General features: G+C 46.2%; 5 protein-coding genes across 5 annotated transcripts; 2 read left to right on the top strand and 3 right to left on the bottom strand.

The window, feature by feature from the left end:
• The first annotated feature begins 917 nt into the window (after positions 1 to 917).
• LOC131258415 (zinc finger protein 845) lies at positions 918 to 2,403 on the top strand. The gene is made up of 2 exons (XM_058260113.1): positions 918 to 1,136; positions 1,204 to 2,403. The coding sequence occupies exons 1-2, from the start codon at positions 942 to 944 to the stop codon at positions 2,215 to 2,217; spliced, it is 1,209 nt and encodes a 402-aa protein (XP_058116096.1). The 5' UTR covers positions 918 to 941; the 3' UTR covers positions 2,218 to 2,403.
• LOC131259395 (large ribosomal subunit protein uL22m) lies at positions 2,351 to 3,083 on the bottom strand. The gene has a single exon (XM_058261265.1). It carries the CDS (start codon positions 3,047 to 3,049, stop codon positions 2,402 to 2,404), a length of 648 nt encoding a protein of 215 aa, XP_058117248.1. The 5' UTR covers positions 3,050 to 3,083; the 3' UTR covers positions 2,351 to 2,401.
• A 203-nt stretch (positions 3,084 to 3,286) lies between these two features.
• On the bottom strand, positions 3,287 to 5,010 carry LOC131272815 (CAAX prenyl protease 2). Its single transcript, XM_058274677.1, has 2 exons — positions 4,659 to 5,010; positions 3,287 to 4,568 (listed from the first exon to the last, which is right to left on the bottom strand). Exons 1-2 carry the CDS (start codon positions 4,796 to 4,798, stop codon positions 3,815 to 3,817), a joined length of 894 nt encoding a protein of 297 aa, XP_058130660.1. The 5' UTR covers positions 4,799 to 5,010; the 3' UTR covers positions 3,287 to 3,814.
• Positions 5,011 to 5,397: 387 nt separating this feature from the next.
• On the top strand, positions 5,398 to 10,319 carry LOC131272707 (SH3KBP1-binding protein 1). Its single transcript, XM_058274539.1, has 6 exons — positions 5,398 to 5,749; positions 5,828 to 6,063; positions 6,137 to 7,237; positions 7,311 to 7,430; positions 8,906 to 9,174; positions 9,239 to 10,319. Exons 1-6 carry the CDS (start codon positions 5,616 to 5,618, stop codon positions 9,893 to 9,895), a joined length of 2,517 nt encoding a protein of 838 aa, XP_058130522.1. The 5' UTR covers positions 5,398 to 5,615; the 3' UTR covers positions 9,896 to 10,319.
• LOC131272706 (uncharacterized) lies at positions 10,309 to 14,067 on the bottom strand. The gene is made up of 2 exons (XM_058274538.1): positions 14,000 to 14,067; positions 10,309 to 13,931 (listed from the first exon to the last, which is right to left on the bottom strand). The coding sequence occupies exons 1-2, from the start codon at positions 14,065 to 14,067 to the stop codon at positions 10,346 to 10,348; spliced, it is 3,654 nt and encodes a 1,217-aa protein (XP_058130521.1). The 3' UTR covers positions 10,309 to 10,345.
• Between the last annotated feature and the right edge of the window lie 317 nt (positions 14,068 to 14,384).

The following is a 14,384-nucleotide window of genomic DNA, read 5'->3' as shown; positions in this document are numbered from 1 at the left end:
CCGGATCGAATGTCCAATTTCGCGCGTGTATGGACGTCCGATTCTCTTTGACCTCAGCTCGCCCATGGGTAGTGACACGGGGCGAGACGGTAAAACAAACTGTTAGGTGAGAATTTAATCATATTTAAATGTGTGAAGAATCTATTAACAACCCAAGCATACCAAACACGATACAAATGTTTCACAGAGTTCTTAATAAATGTTTACATGTTCCACACGTTCGTCGATGATGCTGCATTCGATGGAGGGAACTGAAGCCGACAAAAAACCAGTTTACGGTATTAGACGTATGCCGATACGCTAGTGATGAATATTATTAGAAAAGAGATGATCTGGAACGAAGGGAAGAAACGTGGGTAACATTGATAGGAAAGGACTGGGTGTGAAACGATACACACGAGCAAAACACAAAGATTGGTAAATTACAGGTCTAAACCATTTGCATGCGCAGCACGTAACGGTGACTTCACCGCTCGAAATATTGGTACTCGCTCGATTCTGTTAGGATCAAACCGAGAATCTCCTACAGCCCAAATGTGTCTGTTAAGTAAAATCTCTGATCGTAAGATGTGAAAATTCTGAAACAAACAATAAATTAAATGAATCAGAACACGGCTCGTGTTTTTAACTCAATTATACAACCTAGGAAAATTACACCGAATTTTGCCGTATCAATCATTCCACATCGCTACACATTTTAAAGCAAAATATGTATGCCCCGTTAACTTAACGGTCAAGTTGAATTGAGCCTTTTCTGTTCGTGTCGTTATTTGATCGAAAAACAACATCTTTAATAAAATGTCAAAGAACTGTCACCTGTCCATTGTAAACAAAATAGTTTTAAAAATTTACGCGTCCCATGGATTTCTGCAGCGTGCCATTTTTGAAAACGAAAGAATAAAATGGCTTCAATTGACCCACATGACCCCAAAGACCCCACGATGGTCGTGGGCTCTGGAGTTCAACAACCTGAACAACCGATAGAAGCGCCAGTAGTATCCTCGAGTCCACCGCAGGATGCAGCGTCTGTGAAACCATCGTCGTTGAAGAGGATGGAATATAAGTGTGAATTTTGTGAACTAATATTCAAACGCAAGGATAGTCACGATCGCCATCGTTATTCACATACCGGAAAGGTACAGTATAACCAAATCTTATAGCAAAGAGAGTGAGTACAGTGGTGCATTCCCCATTTTTCTGTAGCTTGAGCATCCCTGCCTGAAACCCAACTGTAATAAAGCGTACTCGAACCGATCTCATCTGCTTCGTCACATGCGTGCATCCCATTTCGAGCCCACCGACACCCAACAAAGTACCGTCGACTGCAAGCACACGGCGTGCAAAATGAAGTTCACCAACAAACAATCGATGGAACGCCATTACCAGGTGAAGCACATCCTCGGAAAGCCGTACGCCTGCGATGAATGTGATGAGCGCTTCTGGCGGAAGCTCCAGCTGAAAAGGCACAAATTCAAGCACACGGGCCAGTATCCTCATAAATGCGAACACTGTGGACAGGGTTATGTTAATATGAAATCGATGCGAGACCACCGGTGCACGCGTAACATGCAGAAGTGTGCCGACTGCGAAAAGGAGTTCAAATGGTGGACGGAGCTTGTGGCGCATCGTCGACTGGAGCATCCAACAAAACACCGTTGCGGCGATTGTTCGAAAGTGTTCCACACGAAACGGTCGCTGAAGATTCATGCACGCCGGCACTTGCCGGATGATGAGCGGGAAGTGTTCGAGTGCCCGCACGAAGGATGCCCTCGGTTTTACGAACACCGCAGAAATCTCTACTTTCACGTACGCGCCAAGCATGAAGGTTTGAAAAAGTTTGCTTGTGCCGAGGAAGACTGCGGCCTGGTGTTGGCTACACAGCAGAAGCTTGATCTGCACATGAAATTACACAAATCGGCTACCCAATCCGCTCGGCGAATGAAACTTTCCACGAAGACAGCGTCAAAGGCAAAGGCTACTGCGGAAGATATATCAGGCGTGAGTGATTCCGTGCAAGAGGCTGTTGACCAACCCCTAGCAGATCCGAATACCAATAAGGATTTGCAGCCCGAAATAGACATCGAGAAACATAATATAGAATCAACGTCCGAGTCGGAATTGGAGGGATCGTTACACGTTACCAACATTTTGTCGGCCAATTTGGATTCATTGAAAAAGCAGATCGATGCGTTACGAACCGATATGTCGATAGTTTAATCGTACATCTGGATGTATGGATTGTGCTCAAATCATATTTATCGAAGGGAAGGGTTTTAATTGAATTAGGGTTGAACTTTGCATGATGCGAAGTCAGCCATCAACCAAAAAGTGAAAAAGAATTAAGAAAGTATTGGAATTAAATAAGAACTATCATTTATTGAACCGTGAGTTTGTTTGGAATTTACAACGAACTAGTAACTTTCCTTTTTCTCATCGAATCGACCCAATCGTCTAGCTGTTGTTCGCCTGTTTTGGGTGGCATTTGATAGTAGTTCGGTGGCGGCGCGCCTTCCTCCAGCCGGACGAAATAATGGCAGTGTTTGTACTCTACCTCACCGGTACGACCTCTTCCATGCCGCCGCATGCCTTTAAACACGCGACCCTTACCGCAGAACGACTCGGCAACCCACAGGTTGCTGCGGAACTCTACATTATGCTTCCTTACGGCCATATCAACCGCCTCCAGGATGGCCTCCTTCACGTAGCTGGCACCTTGCTTGTCGACGAACGAGAGCTGCTTAACGGCCTCGTCTACGGTCATACCACGAACAAACGATGCAACGTACCACATTTTCTTCGGGCTGTACTTGATGTTGGTCTTCTGATGGCAAACATATGCCGGCCGGGGCTCTTCTTCCGGCGCCTGGGGAGAGTATATCACCTTGTTGTACTGCATCCATCGTTGTGGACCAGTGTTGCGCCCGTTCCAGTTCTTTGCCAGTGGGGTTGTTGTGTGAAGATTTGCCGCAAGAACGCGAAAGGTGGCCACGGTGGCAGCATTATGGGAAACGGACAACCGTTTAAACGCGTTTGCTAGATAATTCGCCATCGCGCTGGTGGGAACAACAATCGCGTAACAATTTCGGTGAAGTTTCTGCTTTTCTGACGTTTATGATCAAAACATGCTCACTGCCAATGCAGCAAAAAATCTTGTTGAAAACACTTTTAAAAGAAGCGTTAAAGCATTTTTTTTATGTATTCATTATTTACTCCAATTTAGATGTAACACCGATACCGTGTTTAACGTATGGGAAATATTTTTAGATAAAAACATGTCTCTTAATGGTTGAAATCAATGAGCAATTTTAGTTTATTTCAAGATAAAAAGCCTATAAATCCGTGCAATTATCACTATCACGAGTAAGCGTTTACATATTGTATTCACCAATTCGAAGGGCACTATTGTGTGGATATCATTCGTATTTCGTATCCTGCCAAAATTAGGACTTATATCTGGGCAGCATGTCGTAGTACCTTTTCCGGTACAGAAAATAGTTTCCAATTACGTATCCGTCTCTGTTCAAACGTTTTATCATTTGAGTGGGACCACTCTGTTAACTACAAAGTTTAAGCAATGAAGTAACGCAGAAGATTGTATTAAATAGGGATATTTGTTTAAATAAGAAGGGGACGTTTATGTGAAACATACAGTCTATCGTACGATTGATTTAGCTATTTTAGTGTGATTAGCACTGAACACATAACAGTTTACAAACGAAAGGGTAGACCCATCCGTCACTTCATGATACTTCTATAATGGCACCAACGGGAGCAAGGGCAATTTCTTAGTGTTATACTATTGTCTCAACTTTCTCTAGAGTTTGATCGCCCAGAATAGGTTATTAGTGTACCAGCTGGGTGTGGTCAGTGTGGGTAGGAGAACGATCCATCCGATGAGCCCCAGCACATAGAAGGCAAAAAATAGGTACTTTCTATGATCCGGTTGCGAGAGCACCTCTTGTACGTCCGGGAACCCCATGTGGTTGCAGAAGGCGTGCACAACAAACGGCGCAACGAAATGCGCCGTCCGTACGAATAGGTATGCCGAATAAATACCAAAGATGGTGGTGTAGAAAAATTGAAAAAATGAAACTATCAACACCTCCCGCAATGGACGGCCATTCTTGAGCCGCTCCCTGATATGATGCAAGTGGGCCAGCCCGAACAGTAGCGGCGTTATGAGCATGGCAATCGACGGCCGAAACGTTTGCAGTAGCAACGGTAACATGCAGGCACGAAATGTGAACTCCTCGGACAGCGGGGCAACGACGTGGTTCCGCAGCCAGACCAAATTGCGCACCGCGTTCAGCCAGTACATCGGTTCTGAGTATATGCGCCACACGCCGTTCGACAGCTGGACGCTAAGGGGCCCGAGGAACAGGACCACCGTTAGTAACAGTGGCACCAATGTTGCGGTGAGCAAGCCCTCCTCCCGAAAACCCATGATCTGCCACATGCTGTAGTGTTGCAACACGTCCCTACTGGAAAGGGTTAGCACGAAGAACGGCGCTATGATCATTACTACAAACACACTGAAAAAACGTCGTTTTATGGTTGAAGGGTGGTCGCTAAAATGAATCATAATTTTGTTAGACCATTTGTAGATGATTTTTTGTGTGTGCCGAAGACACGTAATGGGTCCAACGCCCGTTGCTTACCGGTCATGCTTCGAGTTCCATACATATAAACTAGCCACGTAGATAACGGATATCACAAAGCATGCTCCAACCGATACAAACGGCGATAAGAAAACGTTGCTGTCCCTTACGACGCTATCATGATCCTGTTCCGGTTCCATTTCGGGGGCTACGCCGGCCGACCAGATCTTCACGATCAGATCCCAGCGCTGTAAAACCGCTACCAGCTGTTCCACTTTTACATTCGATATGGCGACTGATCTTAATCACGTTTTCGTGGCACGCTGCACAGGTACTGTGGCAGGATGTAATAAAGGCGGTGTTGAATAACCACTTCCTGAGCTCTGGTGAAGCAGATTGGTCCAGGAAAAGAGCGAACCATCAAGATTGCGAAGATTCGTTATACTAAAAGCTAAACAAAAACAACTGAACTGCCGCACGACGTTCCACCGTCCGTGAGATCGAATGAGCTGGATGTGACTTCTCAGCTACTCACTCACTCCCAAAGTCTTTGGAGTTTGAACATACGTTTCTTTATCAGTTATATTGGGCTTTTATTGTTGAAATAATTGTCGAGGAATTTTCGGTTTTAACCTTCCAATAACTATTTTCATTATTAGATACTGTAATTTAAAAGAATTTTACAAAATTTTGAATATGTTACCAGCTGACAGCTAAAATGACAGTTGGCTGTCATCAGGATTGTTCAACTTTTTTTGTTGACATTTTTTTTTCGCCTTTCTCTTCTGGACGATCAGAACGAGCAGTTTTTCAGACGCAGTAGTGAATTTATTGTTGAAATGTCCAAAAGGTAGTGATGTGGACAGGATTAACATTAACTTTGTGATTGTGTGCCTAACGGGGGCATGCACTTCCTGTGTGTGCATAGTGTTCAACCATACGAATGAACTTTGAGTAAGCCTTTATCGAAAAAAGGAACATTCGTCAACCCCGTCCCGTAAAATCGATCGTGCGAAAATGGCGTACTCCAATAACGTTGGAGACATCGTACACCTGAATGTCGGGGGGACGAGGTTTTCCACCTCACGCCAAACGTTAACCTGGGTACCGGACACATTCTTTACCTCACTACTGAATGGTCGCATATCAAGGTAGGTCACTAGGTTTACGGAAACCAAACTAATACTTTTGCCAACCAAATAACGCACCGTTTTTTCCGTCAAGAGCAGTTTGCGGGATGAGACGGATGCCATTTTTATCGATCGTGATCCGAAGCTTTTCAGTTTAATACTGAACTACCTGCGAACCAAGGAAATCGATATCAAATCGGTGGACATCCGGGTGTTGCGCCATGAGGCCGAGTTTTACAATATTGCTCCACTGATCAAACGGCTGATGCTGTGCGAGGAGATGGATCAGTCGAGTTGTGGGGATGTTTTATTTTACGGATACCTTCCAGCGCCTAGTAAGTACTGGTTTCGCTATTTGCTACGATGGTTTATCATAGCTCATGAGTGCTTGCCCATTCCCACTTGTAGATATCCCAATCCAAGAGATTCCAATCGGTTCCTCGTCAACCAGTTCCATCAGTGGTGGAACAACAACGACAAGCACGAATACTTCGTCCAGCTCGTCGACACAAGCAAAACCGGAACCGATGCCGGGACCATCGAACATGCAGCTACCCCAATCGGTTGCCCCATTACAACAGCAAACAGCTCAACAGGCGCCCATCTCAAACGTACAAGCTCCACTATACCATCCGGTTCCGGGTACCAGTGCATCCATCCCACCAGTGGTTGGTCCAAGCCATGGTAATGGATCCACAAATCCACGTCCCGGATCGATGGTGCGAGTTCCGGAATTTTCGCAAGGATCATCCGGTTCTTCGGCGAGTGGCAGTGGCGGTGGTGGTGGTGCGGCTGGCGGTAGCTCATCACGTCATGCGGGACACTCGCGTAACTCCTCCTGGGATCTACGTGTTTCGTACAATGGAAACGGTAACCGCAACTCCCAGTGGATGCCGGGACATTCGCGTACCGCATCGCTCGACATGATGCGCCACTCGCGCAACTCCTCCGTCGATCTGAACAAGTACATCCGTAACGAGGTAGGGCTAGTGTTCGGTGCCGGAACGACCGGAACCGGCTGGGCCGATCCAATGCGCGTGCAAATCATCAAAGCACACCACAACTGGATCTCGGTCGCGTACGCCCACTTCGTCACGTGCTACCGGTTGAAGGACTACTCCGGCTGGCAGCAGATTTTTATCTCGCCGTACATCGAAGCCACGATCGAGCGGATAGCGATTAACGCCAAGATGAATCTGGCCACTTCCGCCGGCGAGCAGTCGCACAGCAAAATGGTCGCAATCTCATACGGCAGCCAGATACGGCTGTGGGGAATCTCGGAGGATGGCAGCAAAACGGAAGTGGGAACGTTCAACTTGCACGTGCGCGTGGAGTATCTGTTCTTCATCGGCAGCCAGCTGGTTGCCCTTTCATCGTCGGGCAAGATTGGCGTCTGGCATGCGATGACCCAGCACTGGCAGATACAGGATCTCGTACCGATCTTGTCTTTCGATACGGCTGGTTCGTTCCTACTGCTAGGCTGTAACAACGGTTCGATCTACTACATTGGTATGTTTTTGTACCTGCAATATATTTCATTTTAAATGGTCCTGACATGTAGCTCTCTGATTTTCCTTTGCAGATATGCAAAAGTTTCCGCTAAGAATGAAGGACAACGATCTCCTCGTAACAGAACTGTATAAGGATCCATCGAACGATCACATTACAGCCATATCGGTGTATTTAACACCGAAAACAACGAGTGAGTAGCACCGTTTAATTAACGTTTTATTCAATCAAACATTGTTTTTTTTTTAAATGCCAGCACATTACGCCGTATTAGTTGCTAGTATGACTATTAACTAACAACATACCGTACAAGCCGTTATAAGCACGACTTACACAATACCACCACCGTCTCCACCGCCGACAGTCGCGTGTTACTAGAGCCATTCATACACCTCACAGTCACACAGCATTCGATCACGCTTGGCCAAACGATCCACCGCCAAATCCACTCCGAATTCGATACACCCTTCTTTATGTGTTACTTTTTATGTTCGATTATCCTTTTGGGTTTTTCTTTATACCCCGATACAGTGATACGTGATCATTCATTGCATTTCTTAGCGCTTGCATACGCTCTCCCCGTCTTGGCAAACGTGCTAACGTCCGTCGCTCGCCAGTTAGCAAAACCACATGTTTCTCTCTTTTTGTGATAAGTTTTTTTTCTCTTTCTCTTTCTATTTCTTTCCTATCGCCGCACTTTCGCGATTTTGGCGATGTTTAATTGATCCTCTTATTATCCTTTCGGCTCATATCGTAGCCGCGGATCGTGTGAAGGAAGGTAAAACCATGTTCGAGAAAAAGGGAATGCCGAAAAAAGAAGAAACCAAACATCTTTTTGGACGTTTCCTTATTTCGGTTTTTGTGTTTTTTCGTTAAACGCTGTTCTAATGGCTTCGTTTGTTTTATACTGTTATCTTTGCTTTACACTTGTTCTTTTATACAAAAAAAAAATCATGTTTGGTAACAAGGTACACGTTGTACCCCCAGAGGGTAACCGAGGCTTGTTCTGAGTGTTTTTTTTTAAATTTTGTTTTGAATTTTGATGTTAAATTTCTCTTCGATACCCTTATTTGCCTGATTTCTTCGTGCGGTAACTTGTTTGTGGCTTAGTGTTTTGTAATCTTTTCGGTTTGTTGTTATTTTTCATGGTTTAGCGGTGTGAAGGTGGTGGTGGTGGTAGTTTACCTTTTTCTCCTCATTTATACTAGTTCGACATGTAAGACAATATGTTGGAGATAGTGTACCATTTTTCTCTGAAATAATCAAAATCGCTAATCTACAATACAAAATGCTTCACATTTAAAAAAAGAAAATATACTAAACATTTTTTGTGTCTACTGTATTCCCGAACTATACTAGCTGTAATTACTTGTTTGAAATTTTTGTCTTTGCTGCAAAGTTTTTTACACAATTGTTAATGTGACTTAACGCCAATTGGTTTCATTTTTTCTTTGAAAAATATTTTTTTTCACGACCATGTTTCAACCACAACTGATACAATTACCTTACTTAAGCCAAACTACCAAGACCCTATACAACGAGTGTCTTTATGCTCTCGCTTTTTCAAATGTCCATTTGTTTGTGACGATGTTGCTGTTCTACGATATATTTGCCCACTAACATCATATTTTCTCTCCACACGTACTTTTATCTATGTCGGCCTGCTAGGTCTGTCCGGCAATTGGATCGAGATTGCGTACGGAACCAGAGCTGGTTCGGTGAGGGTCATTGTGCAGCACCCGGAAACGGTCGGGCACGGTCCGCAGCTGTTTCAAACGTTCACCGTCCACCAGAGCCCGGTCACGAAGGTGACCCTTTCGGAGAAGTTCCTTATATCGGTGTGCAGCGAGTACAACCATGTGCGTACGTGGCAGGTGCCTCGGTTCCGCGGTATGATCTCTACGCAGCCAGGTTCGACACCGGAGGCATCGTTTAAGGTAGCAGGAGGAGTTGTGAAGCGTTTGGGAATGGTACGTTAAACGGTTCTTTTTTATTTCTTAGATTGTCTCACTGGAAGCTGTCGACTCGACGTACAGCTACTCGGCCGGAAATGATTTTGGTCCGTTCGGGGAGCAGGACGACGAGCAGATCTTCGTGCAGAAGGTTGTCCCCGATACGGACCAGCTGTACGTGCGACTTGCTTCAAACGGAGAGCGCGTGTGCCTCATTCGGTCGGTTGATGGTACCACGATCACGTCGTTCTGTGTGCACGAGTGCGAAGGTTCGTCCCGGATGGGATCTCGGCCGCGCCGTTTCATTCTCTCCGGCCACAGCAATGGTGCGATCCAGATGTGGGACCTCACGACCGCACTGGAAATCTCAAAGAAGAAAGACCAACCGAAACGCAGTGTCGGGGGACCAACGGCCGACGAGCTGATCCGTGAGCTCGATCAGTGTGACCTGAGTAACAGTCACTGCTCGACGCCGTGCATGTCACCGTGCCCTTCGGCCCTGTCAAGCATGGACGCCACTGCGGTCGGACGGTTGAAACCTTTTAATGTGGCGTTTCTGAATCAATCGGCGCAGAACGCCGCTGGGCCCGCTGGTTCCGGCCATGGTGTGCCACCGGTGGCAGCAGCAGCTGGAGTAGCGGGAGCAGGCATGATGCCCATGCCGCCACCACCACTGGCCGCCGTACACCCCGAACAACCGAACTGATCTCTACTCCGACGACAGAGGGGTATTTGAAGGTGGTTTCACTGTTGCCAGCTGGAGCTGGACCTTTGAATCATCAATTCGTACATTAGCCAGCTGTTTAGTGAAAAGCTCATGATCTTGCATCCGTTTTCTCGAAACTGTTTTTCCTTTCATCCACTGAACAGTGTTTTTGTGTTTGTTCTATCTGTTTATCTATCGTTACGTCGCAGAAAGGACGCTCGCTTCCTTTCTTCAAGGATGAAATCACAATCGTGCATTACACTTTTTTTTGTTAAACGTAGGTTGTTTTATTAAACGGAAACAAAAGCAACACATTTTAAAAGCAATCTAGAATCCTTATGTGTCCTTACACACTTGAATGCGTATGATGAAAATGAACGAATATATTTTTGTAAAATAAATTTTATTCCAAATATAACAACAATATATTTCAATCAGGTGCGTTTGGGCTCAGTTTGTAGTAATACTGTCAAACAATTCTTTGATCGCCGAATGGTTCGCTCCGTTGTGGGCAAGCTGTATTGCCGTCAATCCATCGCCATCCGGTATATCGAGTAGATCCGAGCGATATTTTAACAGCAATCGTACAATTCGTAAATTCCCATCTTCCACGGCGTAGTGCAGAGCTAGTCGGCCACGATTGTCGGTGCTAATTTGTGGTATCCCGAGCACCGTCAGCAAAAATTCAATCACAGACCGACCGAAGAAACTTTTCTTCTTCACCTGATGATGTAGTATGGTTTGTCCGGAATTGTCGCGCACGTTCAAATCGAGCCCGTAGTGATCGACTAGCCAGTAGCACAATCTCCGGTTTATCGGCATGTAGAATGCGATGGAGCGACCTTTGTTGTTGCGCGTATTAACATCGATACCGTACACTTCAATGAGACGCGTAAGCATGGGTTTACCTATGCCTCCGTAAATGGCGAAATGCAATGAGGAAGCGCCGTCGCCGAGCGATTTTGCGTGTACATCGGCACCGGCCTCAAGGAGTATTTCCACGCAGCGTTCATTACCGCTGCGTAATGCGAAATGGAGAGGAGTTTCACCGTTAGCATCGGCGGATGTGCGGACATCTACGTCTTCGTATTGTGCGAGCAAATAGCGGAAGGTACACTCATCCGGTTCATCTATGTAGCGGAGGTAGTAGTGAAGCAATAGCTCACCGTCTTCGACACGCCCGTAATCGATATCAAGTTTCTCCAACCTGTCCTTTTTCAGACCGATTAACGAATGAAAGTCTTCCGTGTTGATTACGATCCCCTGCTCGGGAAGCTCTCCAGGGTAGGTCTTGGCCATCGAAGGTTCCAAGGGTGCGCCACATTCGAACAGGAAGCGCACTACAGCATCGTCACCCCGTAGCATCGCTTTCGACATGGCAGTGTCCCCGTGGTCATCTGTTTCGTTTAGACGATCCTTAAACTGGCACTGCTCGAAGAGGTGGCGAACCAACTCCAGATTACCACTTCCTGCCGCTTCAATGAACAAATTTGTCCCATTGCAGTCGTGTTGAGGGTCGAGCTCCTTTTCTTCTATCATTCGGATAACCTCGGTCAAATTTCCCTTGGAGCACAGTTTGTACAGCGAAACATAATCGTTACTTTTGCTCTCTAGGTAACGTTGGCGCAAATCGCAGAAAGCCTCTGTTGGTGTGAAGTGAAGCTGCTCCACGAGAAAAGCGGCCACCTCGTACCGGTTATCCTCTACGGCATTATCAAGTGCCGTATTGTACCAAATAAACTGGTACGGTTCTGGTTCCCGCTCCGGCAGGCGTTGATTTACGGCGAGCATTAGCAAACGAAATAGCTGTTCCTGCGGAAACTCCTCGTAGACCACCAGGCAGTACACATCCTCCTGGCTGATTTGATAGTCCTGGCGATGCTTGCAAATCCACTCGATCAAGGACGAACACCCGTAGCCGATGCAGTCGGAAAAAACGATCTTAAGTTCGTGGAGCGGCATCTTGTGCAACCGTAAACCGTCCGCGGGAATCGTAGCACCGTTGGCTAGAAGCTTATCGAGCAGGGGCCAATCGCCACGATCGTCTGCCATCTGGAGTGGCGTCCAGTTGTTCAGCTGAGGGCAACGCTGCTCTATGTCCACCCCGGCCGAAAGAAGCAATTGCTCGATATCCGGGCATTCGTGTACAATATGTAGAAGGTTGCGTTCCAGAGAATCTTTCGTCGTAAGCAAAGCGTCGGGAGAATGGGTTTGGATCATTTTGACAGTATCGATATCTTTATGCAATACTGCAACTGCAATCGGACTGTGGCGGAACAGAAGTAGATCGAGCAACACACGCCCGAAAAGACGATACTTTTCGACATCGATCATGTGAGGATTTTTAACAAGATGTTGTGCCGCAAGTAATTTTATCAGGGTGCGATGTTTCAGCTTGTCTCCGCCGCCAGAAATAGGCACAAACGTTTCCGGTCGAGAAACGAAGTGGTTGTAACATTCTTTCTCAAGTGTTTCCATCTCGGGACTCCCTTCGGGGGCCCCATTTTCCCACACGTACTGCTCCATCACGTCGATCCACCAGTAAGACTGTCCAACACGTTCCTTCCTTCCATTAATAATATCGCCCAGTGCCGCAAGAAAGAATACGTTTCCAATTACACTGGGATTTGTTTCCTTTTCGTTGTTCTCTTCAATTTTTTTAACGATCGTTTCAATATCCTCCGATGCTCGTTCATCTAGTAACAGCGATAAATATTCTTTGCGTTCTTTTTCGTCTAGTTGGCGCATGGCATACTTGATAGGCACTTGGTTACAGTTGGTCGCAAGGTGCGTCCAAAGGCGATTATTACCGACAATCCACACAGTTAAACGGGCGGAAAACGATCCAATTGTGTTAAAAAATGCCACCAATTCTTGCGCCGAAACACCCATTCCGTTGTCCTCCATGGCGTGGTCCACTATCAGCAGCATACGCCCTCGGGCTATTGCAAACCGTTCCGAGTCGGAACATGCTCCAAATATGGCGCAAAGCTTGTCCATTATGGAACTTAAGTCTTGCTGTTGCAGAACTTTCATCAACTCGATGCCTTGTAAAACTCGCACCATTCGGAAGGGATCGATTTTTCTCGTTCCGGACGCGAGCTTCCGCACGTAGGTGGTACTACCATCGGTTTCGTTCGATACCAACACATTCAGCCAACTGGGCGTTGGTGGCATCGACTCGTACTCGTCCCAGAAAATGTTGCAAAAATACTTCCCAATTGAAGTCGGCGCTCCTCTGCTACGCTGCCAGAGTAAAATGCCATAATCCTGCTGATGTGCGACCTCATGGATGGTGGCGTGATGTACGAAAGGTGTGTCGAACGGAATAGTTTCACTCACCAGAAACCATGTGTCCGCCGTGACGTCCTCGAGCCGATCAACACAATTTCGTTTTATATACCGTTCAACGTCTTTCAGCTCAGCCTGGCGCACAAGAAATAAACCTAACGGCGCACCTCCTTTTGGAGACATTTGAAGATCGTTTGATAACTCTACTAGCTTTATGCTATTCATGGGTTGCGCATCGAGGCAATAGTATGGCTCACTCGGTGCTATATCGTCTACTCCGTTTGCCGATCGTTGGATCTCCTCTCTGATTGTTTTTCCGTTAGAAAAGCGTATATCGTACACGTTCCGATCAAGCGCATTTTCCATATTTCGTGTGACACTAATCACACTAAGAACGACGGACGGAATCGAAGAGAGACAATTCAAATGAATGTCATCCGATTTGAGCAGCTTAATTCCCGGATTAACAGCATCCACTACTGGGCACTCGTTAGCAATATGCAGGTAATGGGTAAACGGGGTGTTGGGAGGCACATGTAGAACGCTCCAAAGTGTGTTTCGGGCACATTCACGCGTCTCATGCGGTATCAGCTCAAACTGTCTTTTCGTGAGGTAGTGCTCGAGCAGGATGTACTCTTTCCCACCGGATACTCGATCACACACCACTCCGAGCATGTAGTGGCGTAGTGTTGGATGTATCGATTCACAGCACATAAGTTTCATCGTATCCGCTGTGGCCTCATAGCTGCAAGCGAGTTAAAAATATAAACAGCTTGTTTCATTACCACTCATTCCAGTTATGATCTCACTTACCGTACAAGAAGCCATAATGAAAACCGATCAAATGCGTTTCGCATTTCCTTTTCACCGTATGAGCTCATCATGGCATGCTTCGCTCAACTGGTCCGGGCTTTAAACTTTAACTCTCCGGTTCGGCGGGTTTTCCAGCAGCTATTATTTCCGCTTGATTACATTAAATCCTGGATTAGATTTATCAGCACAGCTCAGCTATCTACTCCCTGATACAATCGAAAACAGAGTGTAGTATGCCGGAGTGTCCGTCATATCTGACAGACCGTTGGCAGAAGAGATGACGCAATGCACTGAAATGCATTGGCTCTTTTGCACAAATGGACTATACACGTGAGTCATTCCAACGGAAATAGTTCAACATGTGTAGTTTTGAAAAAATCTATCT

The sequence above is a fragment of the Anopheles coustani genome, chromosome 3 (genome assembly GCF_943734705.1).
Source record: "Anopheles coustani chromosome 3, idAnoCousDA_361_x.2, whole genome shotgun sequence".
NCBI classification, from domain to species: Eukaryota; Metazoa; Arthropoda; class Insecta; order Diptera; family Culicidae; genus Anopheles; species Anopheles coustani.
Note: the sequence above shows the minus strand (reverse complement) of the source record. Positions and strands in the feature narration are given on the sequence as shown.